The following is a 26,469-nucleotide window of genomic DNA, read 5'->3' on the forward strand; positions in this document are numbered from 1 at the left end:
CTGGTTTTGTTTCTCTTGTCGATAGGGCCTGAAGAACAATGCTAATTCAGTAAGTCCATTCTATGTAGACCTGATTGCTCATCATATTCATTCATGCTTGTGAGTGTAGGCCAGGCATGTATGAATTTTGACGGAAAAACAGTGTGTACCCTGGGACCAGCTTCTGGGGGCTGTATAGAGGGGCTGCCCCTCACCATGACCTTGACCCTTGAACTCTCAGGTCACCCTCTGTTTAGTTTTGTTCCACTCTGTGTCATGTCTTTCCCTTGTTTTGATGTCGTATTCATACAAAGCCCGGCTAACTAACCAGTTGTCCCAGTTTCTAACCTCTAACCTGTTTCTGTGTTGCTTTCCCCTATACTAACTAATCACCCAGCACATAACCTTTACCAATATACACACTAACTGGGTATTTCTTTGGTACATTCAGTAAACTGGTAATATTGTGGTTAATTCAAGAAAAAACACACAAAGTTGTTGTCAGCTGTCAATGGCTCTCTCACCAGCTGTTGGCAGTTTTCAATAACAGCAAATTCAACAATTGAAAAAAAAAATAGAGATAGACAACAAATTTGGGCGATGTAAACTGTTTCAATGCATAAATGAGTTAAAATGGCCATGTTGTGACATTCCGTCATAAAAATGGTGACAGAGTATCATGATCCTTAAGTTTTTTAAGCAGTGTGCTTACAAATAAGTGGATTTATAAGAACCGTGATGATTGTAAGTCTATGTAACTGTGATGATGAAAGTTATCCACAGTGTGTTCAGCAAAGCGTGTGGTCATGAGCGCTCACCAACATTTGTGTTTCAGGTATAGGGAAGCACTCGGGAGCACCTGCTCTGGTGAACACGCCTATCATTTCACCCACCAATTTTCAAGAATTTAGATGTTCAGTCGATCTATGAAGTCAAATGTTCATTGAAGTATGAAATCTATCTGATATCATATTATACAGAAGCGAACCTTGACCACAAGTTTACTGTGAATTTTAATCAGAAGATTTGATGCTTTGGTTATATCGATAAAACTACAATAACTCACTTTTTTGTGTATTTCAGGACACCAAGGTTAGCCATTACAAACTTCTAAAGACTTTGATGCTTGTATCTTAATCATTGTCATCAACATGTTTGCTATACTCTTCTTGGCTAGCTAGCATGTATCAATGAAACAGGCACTTTCATTTTCATTGCGTAATGAAATTATTTTGTAGACAATTAATTTAACAGTTGAGGCCTGAAAGTTAAAATAAAAAAGTTTAGATTTTTTGACTGGTCAGGGTTTTTACTTTAGTTGGTAATTTACAGTCATATCAAATTTGTAAAGATTGATTTAAGAATTACGATACAAGGAGCATATCTTTGTGTTGGATTATAAAAAGTTACCTTATTTATCAGCACTGTTAATGCTGTATAATGATATTCATGACTGTTTATTGTTATTGACCCCAATATAACTCAGTTAAATTCATACTAAATTTCCGTAAGAAATAGAAGGAATCATACTCGGTAGATGTAAATATAACTGTCATTGTTATCGACCCAGGGCCATAAAAGTTAGACAAGCTCACTTTTGATCCTTGTCTCCCTTTTCGTCTAAGTATTAAAAGTGAGACTGAGATCAAAAGTCCACCCCCCCTTCTCCTTACACTTGTCAGGGTCTGACAGATATTGATAAGAGGTCATCTTTACACAACCTCTACATTTGCATACAATTTTAATACACCCCAACCAATCACAGACATGCTTTCATCTGTTTTATCAGATGTGTAACTCTTTAATACTGGAGGTTACATAGAAAAGAAGCATGAATTAATTTTTCTATCTCCTTTTGAAGAGTTCCAATAGATTTTCTTAAGCATGGAAGCTCTTCCCTGATTGGTCAGAAGTAAAGATCGTGTGAAGATGACCTCCTATCGATATCTGTCAGACCCTGGCGAGTGTAAGGAGAAGGGGGGGGGGGGGGGGGGGGGGTGTTAATCAGAATGATCAAAAGTGAGGTTGTCTAACTTTTATGGCCCTTGAGCCAGATTATATTTCAGTGAAATTCATAGCTTTTGAGTTCATTAACATACCTTTTCACAATTTCTTTTTTTTTTCTAATGGCTGAAGGGCAGGGAAGGGGCAGGGGAGGGGCGGGGAAGGATGATGGGAAGATGGTTATAAGGTCATCGCTGATTTAATATGTAATAAAAGAAGAGGAAGTCCACAACAAGGCTCAAACTCGGGACCCTTCTGTATAAAAACCAACGCTCTACCAACTGAGCTAAAGGGTTAACCCACTAGTGCTAGTAGGAGCGTGGTAGTACTGAGCCTTTGTATACACACTATTACAGATATATTGTAACCACTGAAAAAAGTAAACCAAAACTCTGTTCATAGATTCAATGATTATGAATAATCCCATTACAATTGAAGATAGGAAGATACATGCACTTTTCATAAAAAAAAACAGTTGTACTGTTACTTATATTACAAGTAAGGATATCTGAAGCTTAAATCATCAGTTTTATGTCTTATTAATGACTGATCACATGAAGATGGCTGGTATTTAATCTTTTAGTGGAGAAAATGGTGCCAACAATTCTATTCAGTAGGAATGATCTGTGACATGATAATAGTGTTTTTCTTTCACTGCGGCACATTCTCAATCCTGAAATAAAGAACTATTTACTTGGTCTCTTAAGTAATAGATAATTGAGCCTAATCTATAGAACAGTTGCTTTTAATTTTTGATACCCTTAGATTAATGCTAGAAAAGGGTATTGGTGCAGGGTATGTTTATTTTCAGGTATTCTACAACTATGAAGTTTTTTAAATCTGTACCTATCCCATTGACATTTATCTAATTTTAGATAAGCATCCTAGATGACTATTTTACCCTTCCTCATTTTATACCAAATATTTGCTAAATTTGGTGTGCTAGATATGTTTGCTTTTTGGCAGATTAAAGATAAAGCTAAAATTAAATCTCCAGCATTACCTCTAAGCTTGATTTCAAAATTATTTTGCTTAAATTAAATGGGAAATTGGCCAAAGTGTAAAGCTTTAATTTATTATTCGAAAAATGTTTTTCTTTAAATAACGGAATTCACCAAAAATATCCTTACAACAAAAAGGAGAACCAACCTGAATGCTAAAATGTCCTTTTTCTCCATCGTTTAAATTAATGCTGAATTAAATGACCAATACTTGAAATTCTTGAATATATATTTTCTCCTCTTCTCTATCATGGCTTAGATTAAATGGCATTTTGATCATGACATATGGCATGAAGTTAAGCTTGTAAACCAACAATATTTCTCTATAAATCTCTAAAGCTATGGTAAATATTTATTAATAATATTTAGATCAGCAATGGTTGTGATAATGATTACTTGTGAACCAACATGATGTACAATGTGTTACTGATGGTCTTTTGTTGATATGTAACTTAAGGATACTTGGCATTCATCTATTCTTCTTTAGAATACAGATTCCTAATTAAACAAGAGAAAATAATATCTGTGTAAAATTGAGAAAAACACTTCTTGCAGATTTTAAGATCTCATTTTTTTTCATTTTTGAGAGTTGTGAACTATAAGAAATTGAAATTGAAGTTTGGTGTTCGCAATTTTATATTCTCATATTCTGGCACAAAACTGTAAATTTGCTGTATTAAGTAATTGCCTAAAATTAGACAGTATCTGTACTGTTCTGTTTTATATATATATTTTTGGATTTTTTCTCCGTTTTTTGCAGGCCCCTTCTAGTCTCCTTGATGCCTTAGAACAGCATTACCAGTCCCTGGAAGGGAAGAAAGGGGTGACAACTCCTGTCAGTGGCTCAAAGTAAGTATGACATACCCGTGGATGAAAAAAAGAGATTTTTTATTTAATCAGTCATCCATCTTAGTAGTATTTCCTATAAAAATCAGTGACTGGCACACTGGCTGTAGTTTCCATGGTTTTTGTTGAATGATTTTAATGAGTTCATGTTTTTCTTCAAGGTTTATATTTGAAATATGTTGTAAGTTTTCTTTGTATGAAAATATGGAACTCATTTTCAACATTAAATCCTTTAAAGGTTAAAGTTTGATTATAAATGAATGAATAAAAGATCAGTAAAATCACGAGAACGACCATAATTATGTTTCAGCTTTTCTGTACAAGGTAGTTTTGAGTGTGAATGAAATGCTGCTGAAAAGAAAAAAAAATAATTTTAAATCATTGAATGAGTGATTTAAATCATTTTAGATTAAATCATATGCAAATTAGCAAATCATTAGCAAAATAATGATTCAGAAAAAGAGGAGAGGGCAAACGGAGCTGCATTCAGATGGGTGGTTTTATTATTGTTTGTTACAGTTTGTATATACCTGCGTAAGTATATTGTGTCTGGAGACCGGAGTGGGTGTGTAAGGGGAGTAACTCCTCCCTGATCTCTCTCACTCTGACTGTATGGTCTTGGTTTTCTATTAATGACCTCTGCTGATTTCACTCCTGTAAAGTACTGCCTCTTATCACTGATTTATAAATCATTATAATTATTGTATAGTTATAGTAATAGATGAGATTGATCAATATCTAGACATTTCTTTATAAACTACATGTGAATGAATTTAAGCCTTGTAACATGTAGTAAAGTTTGTAAATTTTTCTTGAAAATACAAAAAAAAAAAATCTTTTTATTTTCACTATACAAGCCTTATATGCAGTTAGTTACCGGTATACATTTTGACTTTCAGAAGCATATGAATGGGAAAAAAAATTAGTTGTTATGAATGAAATTCTAAATATTTTATATGTGCTAATACATCATATCAAAGAGCTTCTTCTATTATATAAAGTAATCCACATGACCGCTATATAATTTAACTGTTATCTCCCTTTGATTGTTGTTTTTTTTCTGTAGTAACACAGTTTGTTTGGAGTGTGTGCAACAGTGATCACTCAAAGACATAGGGGTTAAAAACCCCCGCGGGTTTAGCATCCATCTCTGACCCATTTCAATGCCTTCATTGTTTATCTGAAGAACATTATGATTTCTATGTTTTTTCTGTAATAGGAAAGTATCAATTGAACATGTGGATGTTTTTTGTTAGACCCGTGGGGTTTGCTGCGGCCATTAACACCATTTCTAGTAACACACCCACAATCAATGTGTCGGAGGAAGAGCGACAGCGGATTTTAGACGAGGAAAATGCTCGCCTTCAGCAGTTAAAGGTAGAGAACTCTGTCGTCAATTCCTCTCCATATGTTGCTTGATGGTTTGCTAGTGGCCAGATTTTGTGAATGTGCCTTGTTCATTATCTTCACTTTTTTTTTCACTGTCACACAAATTTTTTCTTGTTTTTAATACAACTTGTGTTAAGGTTTACTGATTAACGAAATCTTAAATAAGCACACTGTTCACTCTTTACTTTTTAAATTACTTTTTTTCATGAACAGAACAATCTGTGTATTTAACCAGCACATTTTTTCTAATTATGTTTTGAGACACAATTTTGTTATTGAGTATTGTTCATTTATAAGAACAAACCAGAAATATTTATAGAAAAAAAAATATATATGTGTATTAAATGAGATATTTTTATGCATGTATTTTTTTAAATTGTTGATCAGATGAGATAATAATGTTTGGACATAATTGCTTTCAGCTAGCAAAAGAAATCTGAAGCAGGCTTAGTCACACACACAAGAAGAAAATTTTTCAAATTTCGACATATTGAATAAGCTTGTACAATTTGCAGGGCCTGCTTTGGATTTCTCGTGAATTGTATTGGCTACATGTATAACTTCTTCCTAAAGCAGCTAGGAATGGTTGACTCAGTTGACCAATCAAACTGACTGCTCTGCACATTGTGCATTGTGGATTGATTGGTTACTGGCAGGCCTTTGATTGCATTTGATTGGACAGTGTCGACCCTTGTTGCATTTGATTGGATAGTGACGACCCTTGTTGCATTTGATTGGTCAGCATTGACCCTGACTGATTGCTGTAGTTTGCATGTTGTTATGCTGATGTCTGACTCTTCTCTTTCTTATCCACTCCTTCAGAAGGAACAGCTTGGCAAGAGCACTGCTGACTCTCCAAATCAGGTAACTACTTCCTGTGTAGGACATGGGGATTACTGGGGGGTCATCTCAGCATCTGATCACATTGGTCAAGGTATCAATGCAGGCTTCAGCAGATTGAAATAAGGCCCAAAAAAAGTTGTGTGTTTAGGGTAACCCCACCAAACCTACAAAAATGCCCCGATCCTACCATTTTTAGATGTCTGTTTTTATCCGATTGTAAATTATATATTATTTATATTAAAGAATCTATTTTTAAATATGACACAAACAAAGATTCTTAGAATTCGTGCAGAAAAAAAAAATGATAAAATAAAAAAAAAAACTGCTACCTACCTAACCCAATTTTTTCATCAGTGTCACCCTAAACACATTTTTTCAGAGGCCTAACATACAAAATGTGACATCAGGAGTCAGAAACCTGCAGGACGTGAATTCTTTTCTTGCTCATTTTTGTGTACTAAGTATGCTGGAATGGAAAACTTTTCCTATGACACAATATAATAAAAACTTTGCACATGGATGTTTTCAATAATGAGATAGGCAACTTCTACATATGCCATGTTTACTTCCCAACAATCCCGCAAGCCTTGACAAGTTCTTAAGACTCAGTTGAGTCCCATAAAATTGTATGATTTTTTAAATTTTTTTTTCCTGTTGTTAATGGGGATTGCTTTTGGAGTTTTTAATCATATTCTGTATTAATTTAGTTAGAAAGAAAACAAATGCCAATTTTTATGTAATCTCGAAAATGGGGCAAAAACAGGTGCGTGGGTTCTAAAAACTCCATCGTAAGTTTGATTCGATCAGGGATATAAAGTACAAATAACAATTCTAGGATAATTTTAAGATAGTTTTTGAAGGTTTAATATCGATATATTAGATAACATTATAGAAATAAGAAGTTAGAGTTGACTTATGAAATCACGTTCCGCATGATTTTGGTGAGACATTCTGTAGTTGCTTAACGCGTTAGTATATACGTCCTTGATTATTTGAAACATATGACAATGATCACTATGTTGGTGCTCTTTTAATAAATTTCAGTTTGAAGAAATGTAACAAACAAACATTTACTAGTTTGTTAAATTTATTTAAGGTGGAATAACACATCATCACAAAATGGCTGACCTCTTATCGAAACGACATTTCGTTTTTTTAAAAGGATTAATTGACGTCAACATGTAACTTTCTTCATAGCCGAGTCGATAAAGTGTCAGGGTTGTGATCCGTACATCCTGAGTTTAAATCCTGCAGGGGCTTTTGTTGTTATTTACTGATGCGTATTGAATTTTTTAGATATTCATTTTTATCCAAAAACTGCAATTTTTTGGCTTATTTGACATGTACAGTTTATTTATCATTATATCTTTCATAATCAACTCATTTTCTGTTAATTTGAGCGACTATTTCCAGGTGTATTATTCCACCTTAAACTGAAAATTACAACCCACCCCCCCCCCCCCCCCAAAAAAAAAACAACAAAACCCCAAAAACTTTCAAACATCTGGATCTTAACTAGCTAATGGCTTTTATTTGTTTGGATAAGCTCCCTTTACCATTTCTAATTTCTAAAGCAATTACCATCTCTTGCAGCATTAAAAAACAAGCAAACTCAAAAAAAGAAAACATGAGCAAGGACATAATTTTAGATTTTTCTGGGTTTCCATAAATGCGATTTCAACCTTATTATTGCTGTACTTTTTAAATCAAACATGTTCAGACTAGTTGTAACCGTAACCGATAGACAGTAGATAAATAAGCTTGTAGAGCCTAGAGAAACCTATAGAGTATGTGAATAGATCTGTTTGTAATGCTGTGTGTAGTGCAGGTGGTAGAATTTAGCACTGACAGGTGGGTATATGCATACAACTGTGTTAAACCTTGTCTCTGATTGGTCACACAACTGTTTTAAAGCTTGACTCTGATTGGTTTAGGTTTTGCTTGTTCTCCATTAGGATTGGTCTATTTCTTCAGAGCACCATTTTTGATTGGTCCATTAATATAGAGCTTGAATGTGACTTGTGTCGGTATCTTTGTGAACTTTTTGTAACACTTTATAAGTTAACATGCTTCTTAACATTACTCGTTATGTGTTGTATTGTAATGTGTCTAGATTTAGTCATGGAGTTATGTTTGAAATGAGTAGTAATTACCAGATGAACTATAATTGATAAGATGAATTAATTATATAATATAATATTATATATGTTAATGTTCCTTGTAAAAAAAAAAAAAAAAAAAAAAAAAAATATAAATAAATTTCTTCTTATTCTACCTATCTCTGCATTAGATTATGTTAATGCAGCATTTCTGAGGATGAAATCCAAGAAACAGACTGGGTGTGAATTAGGTGGTAGCTGACTCTTTAGTTAACTGTGCATGCTTTTGTTGATGATCTTGTCACCTTGCTACTAACGACTCAATTTTACTTGGACTAGTTTTGTTTGATAAAATGGTGCCACATTTTCCTAAAGTCTTGTCTGAATTGATAAATAGAGACTGTTCACTGCTTTCACTTAATACATGTACTTACTGATTCTCCTTTCATGGACAGGAGCAGAGAATGAAAGAACTCGGGCAGTCACCTCAGCCAAACAACCCAGCAACAAATCCGTTCGCAACGCAAACACCAAACGGGACAAGCGATTTGTTCGGGTCACCCACAAAGTCGGCAGCACCCCAGAAGGCTAGCGACGACCTTCTTAGTTTGTCAGGAAACCCCTTCGTACAGAACGTTCAAAACGTCATGGCGATGCAGAATGCCACACAAGCGATGAGTCAGCCCAACTCGTTCGCTCAGTGGAATAGCGCCCCAGCTACCAGCGTTCCCGGTAAGGTCACAAGAGATGGAGGATAAAACCCCAAAACTTGTTTATATTGTTGGGAAAGTTGTTTATTGATTTTATTGATATTTATGTTAACCAGTTCTGTGTGTAATTACCCCCCTCCCCCTCATGTTTATCCTGCTCTAAGTTCTCCTTGTAAATAACATGATATGAGCCTTTCAACCCTTGTACTAGGGTTGTACAAAAAAACGTAGACAGGACAAATAACGTAAAATCTGTTCACTGCAATTGCATTAGACTTCTATGGTTTCTTCAATTACCCTTTGGGCAATAATACTGAAAAAATCAAATCTGTATTTTATTCATTTCTTTAGCAAATGAATAATTATTCAGGTGGCACAATGTGCGACGTCGAAAATTTCCAGTCTTTATGTTGTTGCTAAACCCTAAAAATCGTTACGATAACATTTAGGTTTTATTTCCAAAAATGTCTTAGAAAAAAAACTTTCTTTGATCATCTGAGTGCACATTCAACATATATTTCTAGTTTTGTTTTTTTAAATATTTCATAAGTATAAACGATCGGACGACTCCAAACCTGCCCTGTAGTACTTGTTGTCTAATGTCCATCTTACCGAAATGTAACGTTCAGCATTTTGACATCCATTGATATCAGTCGAGGTTTCTTTTTACCACTTATTGTTATCAATTTTGTCCAAATATTTTCAATATTGTTAATTTCATTTACTTCCAAAGCCACTTAGGATTTGTTTCAAGGTCTTTACAAAATTTTATCGGTTACTGCTGCGCCACCTTAAACACTGATGTCGCCATTTTATTACGAGTAAACTCTACAACTTGTCACAAAACGCATTATAAAATATTCAGAAGTTCTTTTTTAGCCAAAATATTTTTTAAGTAAATAAAAGAATTATTATCAAATATTAATGTATGTTTTATTTGAATTTTTTTCATTCGAAAAGTACTTTTCCTTGCAATTTTCATTTTGATATTATGTTGATTTTAACTTTTTGTTTTTGACATTGTGCCGCATCTCAAGTTTCTGATATAGCATGCTTTCATTTCACTAATTTAATCTCAAACAATATTTGATTTTAAAACATTATTTGAATACAACTTGAACCGTTTGTGGCACAAATTTCATCTTCCTGTTTCTTCAATTAACTGAATAACGTCACTTGTCTACGCTTTTTTGGGACAACCCTCGTTCTTTGAGATCAACGGCATGAAAATTGAATATTTCCCCATAAATGTAATCAGGATATTTTTTCTGTTGTTTTAAAATTTCTTAAACTAGGGTGGGCATGTAAAGATAAACTTTTTTTGAAACTTTGAATATTGTTCCTCCCCAGCATCGAGCAGTATGTTTACATCTGACGTTGACTTTGAGAAAGTGTTTCCCAACCAGTCATCCAACACCTCCGCTGGTAGGACAGACTTTTGAGCATGCTCGGGCTTGTCAACATGACACATTTTCTTAACATTTTTGTGTGCTTTTTTTACTAATACATTACTGCTTTTAGATTTTGACGGAAAGGGGTTTCTAATTATTAGATTTGATTACACCTTTACCATATATTAGTAGAATTATAGGCCATATGAGATCACTTTTCTGTTTAAATTGTTGAGTCTCAGGCTTGCTTTCCATAGGAGTTTTGGAAAGTCTTGCAAGCCTTTTGTTCGACTTGTACAGTTTCTCTAACCCTCATGCATGCGTCCAGACTAACTGTTGCTGAGAGAAGTAATTTTAGCAGACCCCCACTTCCTCTGTTTTTTGACAGCTTTAACTAATCATCTCAACTATTATTTTCTTTGTTTTACAGTTCATTTGCTCACCTTTTAACAAAGATTGACTGCATGCATGTCCAATATCCAAATTAGTATGCCATTGCTCTAATTGCTTCAAAACAGAAAAAGAAAATATAAAGAAAATAGAGACACATAGGCAATTAAAACAGGAGTAGGGTTGTTGGTTTTGATATATCATGATTTTTATACTAAGATAAATGTTACAAGTTACCCTGAAGTAAATAGGGATATTTAAACTTGAAAATTAGCAGCTCGATCTACATCATACAAAAGTCAGGAACAATTTGAAGTAACATGCTATGGTTTACTGAAGATATGCAAATTTATACTAAAAGGGAAGCTATGCAGTCTGTTTGGAATGATTCTCCAATAAAAGAAGTAATAAACAATGCAATTAGAAGAAACTGAAGTATATTAATAGGATCTACATAATTCATTCTCCAAAATTTAAAGGGCTAGATGGTCATGGTCATTATAAGACTTTATTTATCTCCTAAGAAGAAGAGTTCTGTTTTAAAGATAGAGGAAAACATGGAAATTTTAAAGCTAATTTATATGTAATTTTTCTTTACAAAATATAAGTTTCTAGCTTAAAACAAAGTTAAAGGCAGATCTGATAGTTAGTTTGTTGACCACCCGCAGTCTCCTTAAGCATAAGTGCAACTGTTACATAAAATGAAATTATAGCAATGGCATAATGATTGGTCTAATACTATAACTGTTGTACAGTGACTGCACTAACTGCATGTGGTACTTCTCTCTTTGGCTGTAGGACTACTAACCGATGCTACAGGTCTCTTAGTTCCTCAGACCTCGGAAAAACCAGGTACAGTTGTAGAAATAAGTAGATCTATACTCGCAGGAAAAAACCCAAGGTATTGTTGTAGAAATAAGTAGAAGATTACACTGTGACAACAGAAAAAAACCAGATTCTGTTAAACTATTAAGAACTATTCTCAATAGAAAAACTAGGTACTGCCACTTAAAAATGAGTGTAGAACTATCCACAACAGAAAAAACCAGGTACTGTAACTTAGAAATAAACTGTGTGAATCATATGTTGTGTATTTCATAAGTATTCACATTAATCCCTAGTTGATTTTCTATGAAGCTCATTCATAATTACAATAATATTTTAAGATTGATTTAAACACAAGATCACTTTAATCTTACCCTCTGTATAAAATTTATTATCAGGATAATAATAATTAATTGTAATATACAAATCATAAAGTATCTGTTTACAATATATTAACTTTCATAAGGATCTTACAGGTGACAAAATGTAAATGTTTTTTTAAAACTATTTTTCTAAAGTTAATGATGTCACTACCACCTCTTGCCTCACTGATCACTTCTTACCTCTATGATAGATATGTAATATCCAAATCAAGAAAAAAGGCTTTGTTCACCATAGACTTCATCAGGAGCAGCATGTTACAGAAGACATAAATATCTTTTCATACAATTTCTTCTATAATTAATGATGTAACTACTGTGGAATCATTAGAATTCATGGTGGCCGAATTTTCGTGGTTTTCGTGGTTAGCCCTCCCCCACGAATTTACGTCCTCCACAAAACAAGTTTTGAAAGCGTTACTAAAACTGAAAACTAACACATCCACGAAATTACATCCCCACAAATAAGCAAAAAACCAACAATCAACGAAAATTGGCCCCCAAGAATTTAATTGATTCCACAGTATCACTTTTTGGCCTCACGTGTCACATATATCACATAGAGCATTTTTCATGCATACAGGTTTATTTATCATCTTAACGATCGAATGCAGAAATGAAGTGGGACAAGTCTTTTTTTTATCGGAGGGAGATAACTGTATTGTTTTGTTTGTTCACGCTATCAGACCTGCTGTCACATGATGAGGATGCTGCAGGATCTCTAGATCCTACCTTAGAATCTCTAGATCCCATTCTGCCTATGACAACCACTCGTTCCCCCACTGTTACTACCTACAGTGGACTCGCCTCGGGTAGTATCTTTAGTGTGGATGATGCCGAAGTCGACACAGATCTGTCCTCCCTCTCTGCTATGACAAGTTCTGATGTCCACGGCTCCGGTCTATTGGAGACCTCCAACCTGGCCACTCTTTCTTCTTGGGGAACGGGAACCAGCATCTTTGGAGCAGGTGGTTCCCTGATAAGTGACCAGGGCACCCCTGGTCTGCCCCAGGGTAGGGGCTCCGTGAGAGGAAACACTGCAGGTTTATTGACCGTCCTCTGGTAGAAGTAGATCAGTGAATGTCTAGGATCCTTTGTTGTCGTGAGATCACTCCGTAACTCAGTCTATTACTGCACTCTCTCAAGTCCAGTTTATTTGTCTCAGTTTGAGTTTCATTTTTTTGTAACTTTAGAGAATTTCTTTAACCTAGACCTCAGAACTTTGATTTAGCAATTAGAATTCTTTGTGTTATTGATATAAGGTATTGATAGATTAGTGTCTTTCAGTTTCTAGCTATCTGTTGATTTGTTTAAAGACAAGTTTGTATAGGCTGATTCTGTTCTACAAATATATATACCGGTATCTAGAATTAAACAGAAAATCTGTGATGCATATCGATTATTCGTTATTCTTGTCTTACAGATATGTAGTTTTCATTGCAGTAGTTTTGTTTCTGTGAAAAGCTGTTAGTAATTTTGTAAGATTTGTTCTGAAGCTGTGGTTAAAGTTGTAGTTAAAGTATTGTAACCAAATATAATGAAAACAAATGTTTATATATATCTGTATTAAATTATATAAACCTGTACATAGACATCCAAGCATTAAGATCTCCTGTATAAATAAAAACAGAACAGCTAGATAAACAATGCATACACAGATTTACACCTGTTAACACTAAAATCCTCTGTAAAAAGAAATTCAGAACAGTTAGATATACAACATAAACACAGATTCACAGCTATAAACAACACTAAGGTTCATGTAAGTAATGATTGTAGGCCAAAAACTGCCCATTCTGACAGATATTGTACAGGCCGAGCAATGTCAGCGCCAAGGATGGTACAATATCTGACAGAATACAGATTTATACAGATATACAGCCTTTTAAAATAAAATTATCTCTAATCTCATGTACTTATAGCTGTACACAATGATACAAGTAGACCTATTTTACAGCAGATAATATCAAATGTAAACAAATAGACCAATTTTACAGCAGATAATATTTTCAACTGTAAACAAGTAGACCTATTTTACAGCAGATAATATCAAATGTAAACAAGTAGACCAATTTTACAGCATTTAAAGCTGTACATTTTTTAGTGAGATAATATCTTCAACTGTAAACAATAAGACCTATTTTTCAGCTTTTCCTGGACCTCCCATGCCGACTAGTCCAGGTTAGTTCAAGTTTCAGTTTTGTGTTCTTTGGTACACAGTGTGGCTATAGGGATGTTCTGCAGTGGAGCTAACATCTTAACTTTGCTTCTATTAATCCGAGTGAATTAATATATATTATTCTATATTGATGTTGCAAAAAAATAATAAAAACACATTTAGTGCCATTTACGTTTTGTGTTGAAAATTTGAAAACATTTACTTGCTATATGAAGACTGAACATTTTCTGCTTTGCAAGCTCTCCATCAGAGGAGTTTAACTCCAACCATGAATGAGTCAGGTATCCACCAATACATTCTACAAGTCTTTGTGCTCTGCATATTAAAGTAATTGGTTGATTTGAGATAAGAAATAAACAAAGACAAACTACATTGTGTAATGTGATTTATTCTGTACTGAGAACTCTGAACTGTTTACTTTCTGCAGCACCGGGCCGCCTAAGTCCCGCCCTCATCTCTTCTGACCAATCAGGTGACAGTCGTAGAACTACGTTCCTTTCTCAGTTCTCCAGAGTTGGTTTTTGTTCTTCTGTTACACAGTTGTGTTTGATTACATTATCAATATTGAGTTGTGTTCTGTGAACCTTTTAATTTTTTAAAGTTATTATGATTTTCTAAGTTCACATACAAGATAATTATCTCATAGATATTCACATTGTATAATGTACATATATTATGTGATATTTTGCTACACATGTGATAGCTATAAATGGCTAGAATATCAATTCACTTTTCTGGATAGTATGTACTTCAAAGGAATCTTGCCTCACGTGTGTCTGGATAGCGGACAATTACGTAGCCTGGGGACCCTTTTGCATTTCTTGATATTTGATGAAAATGTAAACTATGGCCCCCACACAGTTCTTACTGTAATTATGGATACTGAATATCATGCCTCATTTTCATGTACATTGAGGACAATGGATACTTATATATTGCCATGCTTCATAAACATTTCAGTTTTATGAATAGTTATATATTATCAGGACTTACACACATTTTCAGATAACTAGTATGATGTCTTGCATCTTGTTATTGTTAAACACGTTTCCTATTATGTCTCAAATCAATTTCTTGATATTAATGGATGCTTAAATGACACATCTTCTTGTATATTTGACATTGTTTTTAGTATATTTCTTGATACTAATGGATACTTTAATGACACATCATCTTATATATTCTCGGGTTTTAATGGATAATTTAAATGACAAAAAATAATCTTATTTAATACACCTCCACTGGAAAGGGTGTTAGCTGATAAGGATGAGAGACACAATGGTTGTACATAGAAACTTCAAACTCAGTAAAATGCTTGCTTTTTCCAAACAATTCATTTCTTCATTTCATGATCATGTCTAGTACATTACAGGTTCAATTATGAACCAAATTACCTCACATTGTGTAGAGACTGAAACAATGTCATAACAGCCTTATTTGTATGAGACAGGTATAACAAATTTTTTTTTTGCTGTATGACTTAGTTGACTTGTCCCCTTACTTTTAACAGATAATGATTCTCTGGTTTTCAAAATATAGAAAGTTGTACAAACATTTTTATTGTCTGCTTATCATGTTGCAGGATTTGATGCCTTTGGGGAGGTCCTAAAACCAACCTCCAATGTTGGGATGAACAGCGCCACACAAGAAAAACTCATCAACAAAGATCTGGATTCCAGTCTGTCACAGCTAGCTGGAAACCTCAACATCAAAGGGTCAGCGTCACAGGTCAAAAAGTGAGTCAATGTTGCCGAGGTTACTGGTCACAAAAGTAGGTCAACTAAGTATGTCAAACTTTCAACTATCAGAGGCATGCTATAAATTAAACTGAAAATTTGGTTAATTTTGTTTGCCAATTTTTATACACCTGGTAGAACTTTCACATCGCCAGGAATGGAGATTGTAAAAATTGTCATATGTGCTCTAGACGGTTTTTTAAGTATACATAAATCAGTAATCAGGCAAAGGTTTATATAATAAACACATGGTATATGACAGCTTTAATAAAAATCAGATTCAAAAGCAAAAAAAATGTTTGGATACGTTTTCAATATTGTTCAATTTCTATCACGGAAAGAGAAGCCGGTATAAGTCAAAGTATGCTGTGTTTATTTTATGCCATATTGGGTTTATGTCTACAATTCAATTTTTTATCACTGAAACATTCTTCAGTTACAGTCCAAGTATGCTGTGTTTATTTTCAGACAACAACATGACTGGCAACCGAAGGGTGAACAGAAGAAGACGGGTGGTCAGAGCTGGCAGGGGCTACCCCCCAACATCTCTTCCTCCACCTGGACCTCACCCAGCTACGGACAGCCCATGGTAAATAGTCAGTCCAATATGACAACACAGTCTACAATGATAAACTCTCAGCAGCCTCCGGTAAATATAGACCCCCTGTTGTCTTGTTCAATGTTGTCTCCACATCCCCACCTTCTACCGCCTCTGCTAACCCGCTGGTCTGCTGGTTCCATGGTTAGTTTACCTGGGTTGTGTGGGGTGTCACGATGTGCTGCACTCATGCTAAAATCCTGAAAACACCGTCACATAGGTATAGCAAGAGTAGGGATTCTGTTACCCCAAATCTTTTTCTACAGTCAGTAAATTCAGGATGAGCAATTTGGTGACAAGGGAAAAAAAATAGTTTTGCTTTTTTAGCTCACCTGAACCGAAGGTTCAAGTGAGCTTTTCTGATCACCCGTTGTCCGTCCGTCTGTAAACTTTTCACATTTTTGACTTCTTCTCAAAAACCTCTGGGCCAAATTTAACCAAACTTGGTACAAAGCATCCTTATGAAAAGGGGATTCTAAATTGTTAAAATAAAGGGTTCAACCCTTTTTAAAGGGGAGATAATTACGAAACAGTGAAAATAGGGTGCATGTCTTTAAAAATCTTCTTCTCAAGAACCACTGCACCAGAAATGCCAATTTTTACAAAAAAGCATGTATATATAGTTAAGATTCTAAATTTAAAAAATCGTAACCCCCGGACCAAAACTGGGGCCCCATGCGGGGTTCAAAATTTAACATGGAAATACATTGGAAAAATGTTTAAAAATCTTCTTCTCAAGAACAACTGCACCAGAAATGCCAATATTTACACAAAGGCTTGTATATATAGTGAAAATTCTAAATTGTAAAAATCGTGACCCCCGGACCAAAACTGGGGCCCTAGGCGGGGTTCAAAATTTAACATGGAAATACATTGGAAAAATGTTTAAAAATCTTCTTCTCAAGAACCACTGCTCCAGAAATGCCAATATTTACACAAAAGCTTGTATATATAGTGAAGATTCTAAATTGTAAAAATCATGACCCCTGTACTAAATCTGGGGCTCCAAACGGGGTTCAAAGATTAACTTAGAAATAAATATGATAAATGTTTAAAAATCTTCTTTTCAAGAACCACTGCACCAGAAATGCCAATATTTATACATAAGCTTGTATGTATAGTGAAGATTCTAAATTGTTAAAAAAGTGACCCCCTGGCAAAAACTGGGCCCCGAGGCGGGGTTCAAAGTTTAACATATATAAGAAAAATGTTTAAAAATCTTCTTCTCAAGAACCACTGCACCTGAAATGCCAATATTTACACAAAAGCTTGTATATATAGTGAAGATTCTAAATTGTAAAAATCATGACCCCTGTACTAAATCTGGGGCTCCAAACGGGGTTCAAAGATTAACTTAGAAATAAATATGATAAATGTTTAAAAATCTTCTTCTCAGGAACCACTGCACCAGAAATGCCAATATTTATACATAAGCTTGTATGTATAGTGAAGATTCTAAATTGTTAAAATAGTGACCCCCTGGCAAAAACTGGGCCCCGAGGCGGGGTTCAAAGTTTAACATATATAAGAAAAATGTTTAAAAATCTTCTTCTCAAGAACTACATTGCAACAGTTTGGGATATTACTATGCATACATCCTTGGCAATTGTAGATTCTAAAGTGTTAAAATCATGACCCCCGGACTAATACTGGGGCATCAAGAGGGGTTCAAAGTTTAACATAGAAATAAATAGGAAACATGTTTTAAAAAATCTTCTCGCGAACTACAATGTCATTTTTTGTGAGATTACTTTACTTGGATCCTCAAATAATGAAAAATTTAAATTATAGAAGCGATCTAATACTGGGGCTCCAGGAGAAGGGGTTCAATGTTTCACATAAAAAGATAGGAGGGAACATGTTTAAAAATCTAATGGAGGAGAACTACAATGCTTCAATTTGTTAGATTACTATGCAAGCATTCTCAAATTGTAAAGTTTCTAAATTGTGGAAGCCGTGACCCCCAGACTAATATTGGGGCCCAAGAAGGGGTTCAACATTAACATAGAAATATATAGGGAACATGTTTAAAAATCTTCTTCTCAAGAACTACATTGCAACAGTTTGTGAGATGCAAGCATCATTGGCTATTGTAGATTCTAAATTGGTAAAACCGTGACCCCCGAACTAATACTGGGGCCCCAAGACCCCAAGACCAGGGGGTTCAAAGTTTAACATAGAAATATATATCAAAAATGTTTCAAAATTTTCTTCTTGAGAACTACAATGCTACAGTTTGTGAGATTACAATGCAAGGGTCCTCAACTAGTTGTTAAAGCCAACCATAAACCCTGGACCAATACTGGGGCCCCAGAAAGGGGTTCAAAGTTTAAAATAAAAATAACATATGCTAGGAAATAGAATGTTACAAGGATCTGTTGTTCAGGTGAGCGATGTGGCCCATGGGCCTCTTGTTTTATAGTGGCTGCCAGTTTTTTTTCTATACAAGTACAACATTGAACGATCTCTAACATTAATTTTAAAAAATGCTAGTAATGAATAAAGTTTATGCATTGTATCATTTATTGAGTTTAATAAGCTTTAAAAGGATCGTTAATAAATATGTCTTCTCAGAGATTAGCAAATGCTACATTAGGGGAAATTCTTGATTAAAAACTGTACAACATTATCTAATACAGAAATCAAGATTATATGATGTTTCAGATTTACTCAAAATAGCAAAGCTTAATAGGTTGGTTTGGACAGCGAGCTATTAATTATTTATGGAACAGGAATAAACTCAAACACAAAAGTATTTAGAACTACACACTTTGTCAAATTTCATATTGTATGAAGGCTTGTACAATTTCACTTTGTATTAATTCTTGTCTAATTCCACGGAGTACAAAATTTTGTCCTTTTTTACAGTGTGGTGTCTTTCTTGTTCAATTCCATATGCAGTAGTTTCAAGACTTTTTTTTCAAGTTTTTCTACAGCCTACATATTATGTTTTGTACAAATACATGATGTATTAGGTCTTGTCCAATTCCATGCAGTATTAAGTCTTGTACAAATACATGATGTATTAAGTCTTGTACAAATACATGATGTATTAAGTCTTGTACAAATACATGCAGTATTAAGTCTTGTACAAATACATGATGTATTAGGTCTTGTCCAATTCCATGCAGTATTAAGTCTTGTACAAATACATGATGTATTAAGTCTTGTACAAATACATGATTTATTAAGTCTTGTCCAATTCCATGCAGTATGAAGTCTTGTACAAATACATGATATATTATGTCTTGTACAAATACATGATGTATTAAGTCTTGTACAAATACATGCAGTATTAAGTCTTGTACAAATACATGAATTATTAAGTCCTGTCCAATTCCATGCAGTATTAGGTCTTGTACAAATACATGATGCATTTAGTATTGTACAAATACATGAAGTAATAAGTCTTGTTCAATTACATAATTACATGCAGATTCAAGTCGTGTCCAGTTCTATAAATTTTCAATTAATTTCTATCAGACCAGAGGGCAACGGAGAAGGTTTAAGTTTAATTTGGGTTGGATTAGTTTTTAGTTTGTCATTTGTTGTTGTTGTTTTTTTTTATATCTAGATTTGACTCTTTATTTTTCTTGCTGTTGTTGGGTACATATAAAGCTTGTTCTTTAGTTGCACAGTTCGGTTACACTTTGTGTTGCTTCTGTCAATTTGTTGGTGTGTAAGACAAAGAGGATAAAACAAAACTGATATAGAAATCATTCAAATGTCTCTGAAGTTATGCAACAATGCGAAAAATGTTTGCTGATATTTACATTCTGTCTTCTAAATGTGCCTTATTTAACAGTTACCTTACGTAATATTTGGTAAGCTTTTTTTACATAAAAGGAGGTAAGCATCATGTTCATTTTCCTTTTGAACTTTATTTGCAGATGATGGCACCAGTGATGGGATACAATGTTCAACCAATGATGCAGGTAAAGAATATAAATGCTGACATCTTTGTATCGGTAAAGCCAGACAACTTAAAAATATTGACCAGAATATATACTTAACATAAATGCTGAAACCTTTGTATCAATAAAGCTAGACATCTTTTAAATACTGACCATAAAACATACGTTAGTAGTCATACTGTGGTTCAATCTTTTGTGTAACCATGGATTTGTCAAAAGGAGTTATAATAAATTCTTACTATATAATCATTTGTTTCAAAGAAAACCAACTTTATATCTCAGATCCTTGTATATTTTGTAAATGTTATTATGTTTATCCTTTCCAAATTAAAAGATGTGTTAATCTTTTGTTTCCCTTTTTGGAAATATTAGGATCTTAGGCATTTTTCAATTAAAAATAAGTTCCGTTTGGGAAATCTGTTGAATTTAGGTATACCTCATATAAAATAAAAATCTTTTGAACATGTGTTGGTCCTATGTATTCCCCAAATTGAAAAAGACATATATCACCTTTGAACATTTTTACTAAAAATATCTTTTATGTACAGCAACCAGGCATGATGGGAGTGAGGCCAATGGGAATGCAGCCTGCCATGGGAATGCAGCAGCCAATAGGAATGCAACCTGCTATGGGTATGCAGCAACCCATGGTGTTTGGCATGCAACCTGCCATGGGAAACATGATGTCACAGCCGCGCCCACCCGCACAAACCAATCAGGATCCATTCGGAGCGTTATGAGATTCCATTAGTAATCATAATTCAGGTAAATACAAGAAAATATATAGATCTTTGAGTCTCTTAGTCTACTATAGAAGTCCCTGGGGGAAAAATATTGCCGAAACAAAGTATGTGCTTGTAATATATTGGTGCAAGCGACAGTTGTGTTGGATGTTACAATGAACATAATGTCCTATTTTGTTGACAAATATTTCTTTGTATAGCATTTAATGACTTTTATAAAACAGATTGTTCCTGATTTCAGGGAGTCGTAGTCAAATGAGTGTTTGTGAACCAGAAATAAGCAGGGATCAAGAATGTGTGTCATCACCATGGCAACCATCAACTTCAACATTCCTATTCAATCCATATCTGATCTATGCATGTGAAAAAAAATACACTACAAAATTTGATTGAATCTGACAGGGACAGAACAATATCAATTACATCACAGTGACAATAAGAGGTCAAAAATAAAAACACTTGACCTTTGACCCCACCAGTTGTAGAATGACAAACTCCACTCATGAAATTATAAGCCTAGTCATTCAGTGGTGCAATCTTAAGTAACTGTGGTGATTGTGAAGTAAGCGACTGAAGCACTACCTTTTATCTTATTGGAAATGGTACCACTCAGTTTTAATCAATGTTTATAAAATCTTCTTGTTATCAACAAGTTGAATTTCAAATTTGTTCTAGAAAATCTAGATTGTAAATAATCATGAGGGAAGTGAATGATATTGAAAGAATGGTTGTGTTTATTTTCTGTTGGCATGGTAACTGTGTTGCCATGATTTTGTTATGGTGATTATCTGACATGATGACTTCTTAGATGTATTCATTTAGGTTGTTTCTTTCTGAAATGTGCAGGCTTATCATGATTTTACAGACACTATGAGGACCTTCAGAAGATATATATTGGCAGTGTGTTTATTAGATAGTTGTATTTATTTGGAATTAAGCACACAATGTATTGAATGGTAGATGGCTGTTCCTTTGTACACCCTTGTAAGAATTACTGTATGAGTGCAAATTTCACTGTTATGTTTATTTGTTACATGTGTATCGTATGTGTTATTGTAAAGTCAATGGGAAGTATTCTTATTTGTTGAAGTTTCCTGGCCTAATAATGCCAAGAAAACATTTAAAATCATTAATACACACATATAGTATATATCCATGTATTATTCAGTGTTGTAAGGACCATTATAGAACTGTATGGGCTGATTTTCACAGATGACGGGATACACACAGTGTATAGGGGCAGTTTTTAGTCCTTGGCATGGAAGTTGCCAGCATCACTTGTTTCCAAATTGTGGTTGAAACATGACACATTCCAAACCCAGCTTCTGTCTATGTGATAATACAACTGTATAAATTGCCCCGCTCTGACGGCACAGAAAACTTTATCAAAGTATTACTGATGCACAAGTGTTAATGACTTCTCAGAACAAAAAAACAGATTTTTGTTCATGTGGAATACTTAAGGCATTTTGAAGTTACATTTATTAGAAGCAATTGTAAAAACAAATGGGAAAATGTCTGCTAGCAAAGCAGAAAGTTGCAAAAGCTTACATGTAACAATTCATGAATTGGTTATTCAGGGGGAAAGTTGGTATATTCTCGTAGTATATATAGACAAGGAGAAATTGATAAGAGTCAAAATTGACGATTTTACAGTATTTTTGTTTCACATTCTTGAAATCAAAAATAGCACTTCAGCTTTATAAGTTTCAATTTGAAAAAAAAGACAGAATTTAAGCCATGTTGCTGTGTGGAATCTCTGATGACAATCAGCCAATATTGAATGACTGATCATGCCATAAATCTATGTGATAACATGTCAGCCGTGTGGAGTACATTATATACAATCTGTGACTGTGTTTCCAGTCTTTTGGTAGGAAACTGTTTCTGTTGACCAGATGTAGTAGTTCCTCTAGACACAATAAACTCATGCTGCATCTCCACTTTCTTCAATTGTCGCCCTTTTTCCAGCCGCTAAAGCCAACATGAAATAAACACAGCACTTGGTCGCCATGTTCTTTTGGATCAGTTCTAAAGGAGGCTGGGTGGTTAACAAATTAAGCATCAAATCTACAAAACGACCCTGAATTTATGAAAGTGAATTTTGAAATTATAAACTTTTATAAGATAAAGAAAACTTTGAAGAAACGTTTTGAAAAATAAAATTATATGACAGCCACACTTGTAAGGAACATCCAATGAAAGACTGAAATACAGGCACACATATTTAAAAAATCCACGGTGATTGAAGAACGTTTTCAATGCAGTGTCGTACTGATATATTATCGCACATGCGCAAAATATATACTGTAGAAGATCGGGCAGTGATATAACTATGAACTCTTCTAGTTACAACGGACGAACCTCTGTAGATAATTATGAAAATCTTTTAATAAAGGATCTGTTTACTCAAGAATTATTCCGGGGGTTCTATTCACAAAAAATCGAACCAAGTGATTATAGTCTTTTTTCTAAAATTTGGATAATTGTCAAATATAAAATCCAAACGTATATTGATTTTAAACTTTGTCTTCGTCTTTGCAATATAACATATTTTTGTTTCTGCTGTTGGGACAATTAACAAGCGTAGTAGCGACCCCCCCCCCCCCCCCCCCCCCCCGGACACACACGCGCATTTCCACCATGACCAACACATTTTATTCAATTAAATAAAACACAGCTCATTGAACCCTCAAAAGCAATGTCCATTAGCAGGAACGTATATACACTGTACTAACGAGATAGACAACTTCTACATTCGCCATATTTACTTCCCATACTATAACGTGAGCCTTAACAAGTTTGTATAACTATGTTCATTCAGGTTTTTAGCTCACCTGAGCTGAGCTATTCTGTTCACATTTTGTCCGTCGTCCGTCTGTCTGTCTGTGTGTCTGTCCGTCTGTAAACTTTTCACATTTTAAATTTCTTCTCTAAAACCACTTAACCAAATTCAACCAAACTTTGCTCAAAGCATTCTTATGGAAAGATGAATATAAATTGCAGAAATGAAAGAAAAATGTTCATTGAAAGCGGAGAAAAAAAAGGGGGGGTGCATTTTAAAAAATCTTTTTCTCAAGAACTACTGAGGCAAATTCAACGTGATTTAGCATGAATAATCCTTTTCAGAAGGAAAATATAAATTGCAAAAATTATGGGCTAGTCTTTTAAACACCATCACCAGTACCGTAAATTCATGTGGTGCACTTTGTTTACATGTAAAAATGGCGACTCTCGATCTCGATCTCAACATACTTGATTTTCCGAGGTCGGTAGCGTGTTTCGGAGAACGTCTGAGGCAAATAAAGAGGCGATATCAGTAGTAAATTGCATGAAGAATTTAATGGTACTAATTGTTTTTACAGAATTTGCGTATAAATAAGGTAAATCAGTCCAAAACTAGCGCACGTTTTTCTTCGCATTAAATATACATTTTTTTCAATGGGTGGCCCTGTAGCTCTCCGGTCTGTCAATATTTTTTTTCCCGGAGAGCTACAGTTCTGCAGCTATACAATGAGTAATGTGAAATGTGAGTAAATAAAAACGACATCGTTAAAACAGTTTCCATAGTTCTGACACATTTCTTTTGCGGGGATAAAAGAATTATCGCTATTCCTAAGAAAATATTACAGCGGAAAATTATCCTGGTTTGTAGCCATTTGTTATTTTTGAGTAAAAATGAAAATAATGGGTGGGCCACAGTAGATTAGAGTGATGTGCCTGTCAATACGATAACATTGATTTTTATAGGTCTTAAACATGTTACCTGACAACATTTTTCTTTCCATTGTATTCATCAATCAAGTGTAAGTAAAGTTATAAAAGTCACAGGTTTACGCGAGGTAAACAACAGTCATTTTATTATAATGGAGAAGACAAATTAAATTGTTGAATATTTTTAATTTGACAAATTGAGCGCATTGAGGTGCAATTTTCTTCCATACATATATACATGTAGGATATCTTTGATAAAATACAATAGGTATTATATTTTAAAAAAAGATACAATAACTAGTAAGTAGTTGAGGAAGAAAATGTACCTATATAATGCTCTCATATATTTTGATCGCTTTATTAAGTGAGGGAGGGGGCAGAGCGAAAATACAGGGAATTAGAAGTTATATAACAGTGTACCCCTACCAAATATTTAGTTCTATATCTGGCGTAGGATTTTCTTATTCTGTGTAAAAACAGTATTTCATGAAGGTACAATGTCAAAGATTACGTGTATGCAAAAATAAGTGTAAAATTCGAATACTTTACAATATTTATTTGTTTGTTATTCTACAGAGGGCTATATGGCATAACATCTTTTGAACGCCCATTGCTGCTAAGGTGAGCGATGTGGCCCCATGGGCCTCTTGTTTTTAAAGCGATCTTGTTAGACCATCCTTGTGGAGGCACTGTATTCGAGAACTTGTGTCTCAGCTTGTTAAAAGCACCGAATGTTTGACCAAAGATCACACTTGTGTTTATATTTACCAGCACTGCGATTGGATCTGCTACTCGCAGCTGCAGCCAATCATAAAACAGAGCTTGTCACCGAGTTTTCGTAATGAAATCCGCCAAGGGCTTATGGGGCGCAAAGTTGCTAGCGAAGATGCGCAACAATGGACTTGGAAATAGTTGAATTCCTATACTATATCATACTATGGTCTCTCAAATATGATATTAATACCCCCGCAAACGAAGTTTTTCTTTTTTGGGGGGGGGGGACGGGGTGGTATATAGGACTCACCTCTCACCTTGTCTGTCCGTCCGTCCGTCTGTCTGTGCAAAATTCGTGCCCGGTCCATATCTTTCTAATGGAGAGACATTGGAAGTTCTCACTTCACATAAAGATTACCTATGACCTAAACGTGTGTCATGACCTCGACTCAAGGTCATTCGGGAAAGGTCAAGGTCACTGGCAGAAAAAATTGCAAAATTCGTGTCCGGTCCATATATTTCGTATGGAGATACATTGGAAGTTCTTACTTCACACAAAGATTGCTAATGACCTGCATTAAATTGTACAAACAGTTTAGATATTTTTTAACGTCGTATGTATTCCTACGCTCTCGTTCAACCAGACGCTTGGCTGTCTCCGTTAATATCCGACAAAACAGAGTCTCTCTTGCTTGTCGGAAATAAACGGAGACAGCCGAGCGTTTGGTTGAACAAGACAAGAGTTCAATCTAGCCTGGATCCATGCAATTTCTCAGAAATATTTCGATTACTGATACTACTTGCCATGCAAATTCACATATCGTTGATCTTAAATAAATGATTATCGATAAAATCAACTCCCGTCAGTACTTCGATTTTTCAATTGTACATAGGCTGTAAATAATTTAAACATATTTTTTTTTTGGGGGGGGGGGGTTGTTTTATGTAATATTAGTATAATAAGGCCATTAAAGTGAAGCAAAAGTTTCCTTCCATGGCCAAATGTGTAGCTAA

The 26,469-nt window shown here is 34.5% G+C and overlaps 1 protein-coding gene across 23 annotated transcripts in view; it reads left to right on the forward strand.

Annotated features, from left to right (window-relative positions):
- Positions 1-22,970, forward strand: part of LOC128183482 (phosphatidylinositol-binding clathrin assembly protein LAP-like) — a 40,391-nt gene extending 17,421 nt beyond the window's left edge. For 2 of the 23 annotated variants that reach the window (XM_052852467.1, XM_052852470.1), the window contains 15 exons: positions 26-49; positions 3,745-3,833; positions 4,350-4,364; positions 5,087-5,207; positions 6,042-6,083; positions 8,617-8,893; positions 10,222-10,296; positions 14,006-14,038; positions 14,276-14,317; positions 14,464-14,508; positions 15,619-15,772; positions 16,241-16,421; positions 20,261-20,305; positions 20,833-21,049; positions 21,269-22,970. In XM_052852467.1, the coding sequence (XP_052708427.1) occupies positions 26-49; positions 3,745-3,833; positions 4,350-4,364; positions 5,087-5,207; positions 6,042-6,083; positions 8,617-8,893; positions 10,222-10,296; positions 14,006-14,038; positions 14,276-14,317; positions 14,464-14,508; positions 15,619-15,772; positions 16,241-16,421; positions 20,261-20,305; positions 20,833-21,024 (1,335 nt within the window). In that variant the 3' untranslated portion in view covers positions 21,025-21,049; positions 21,269-22,970. Of the gene's footprint in view, positions 1-25; positions 50-3,744; positions 3,834-4,349; positions 4,365-5,086; positions 5,208-6,041; positions 6,084-8,616; positions 8,894-10,221; positions 10,297-11,450; positions 11,505-14,005; positions 14,039-14,275; positions 14,318-14,463; positions 14,509-15,618; positions 15,773-16,240; positions 16,643-20,260; positions 20,306-20,832; positions 21,050-21,268 lie in introns of those variants that run through there. The other 21 variants (XM_052852471.1, XM_052852476.1, XM_052852472.1 and 18 more) reach the window with 19 other exon arrangements.
- Positions 22,971-26,469: the final 3,499 nt, after the last annotated feature.

Source organism: Crassostrea angulata, chromosome 5 (assembly GCF_025612915.1).
Source record: "Crassostrea angulata isolate pt1a10 chromosome 5, ASM2561291v2, whole genome shotgun sequence".
In the NCBI taxonomy this organism is placed as follows: Eukaryota; Metazoa; Mollusca; class Bivalvia; order Ostreida; family Ostreidae; genus Magallana; species Magallana angulata.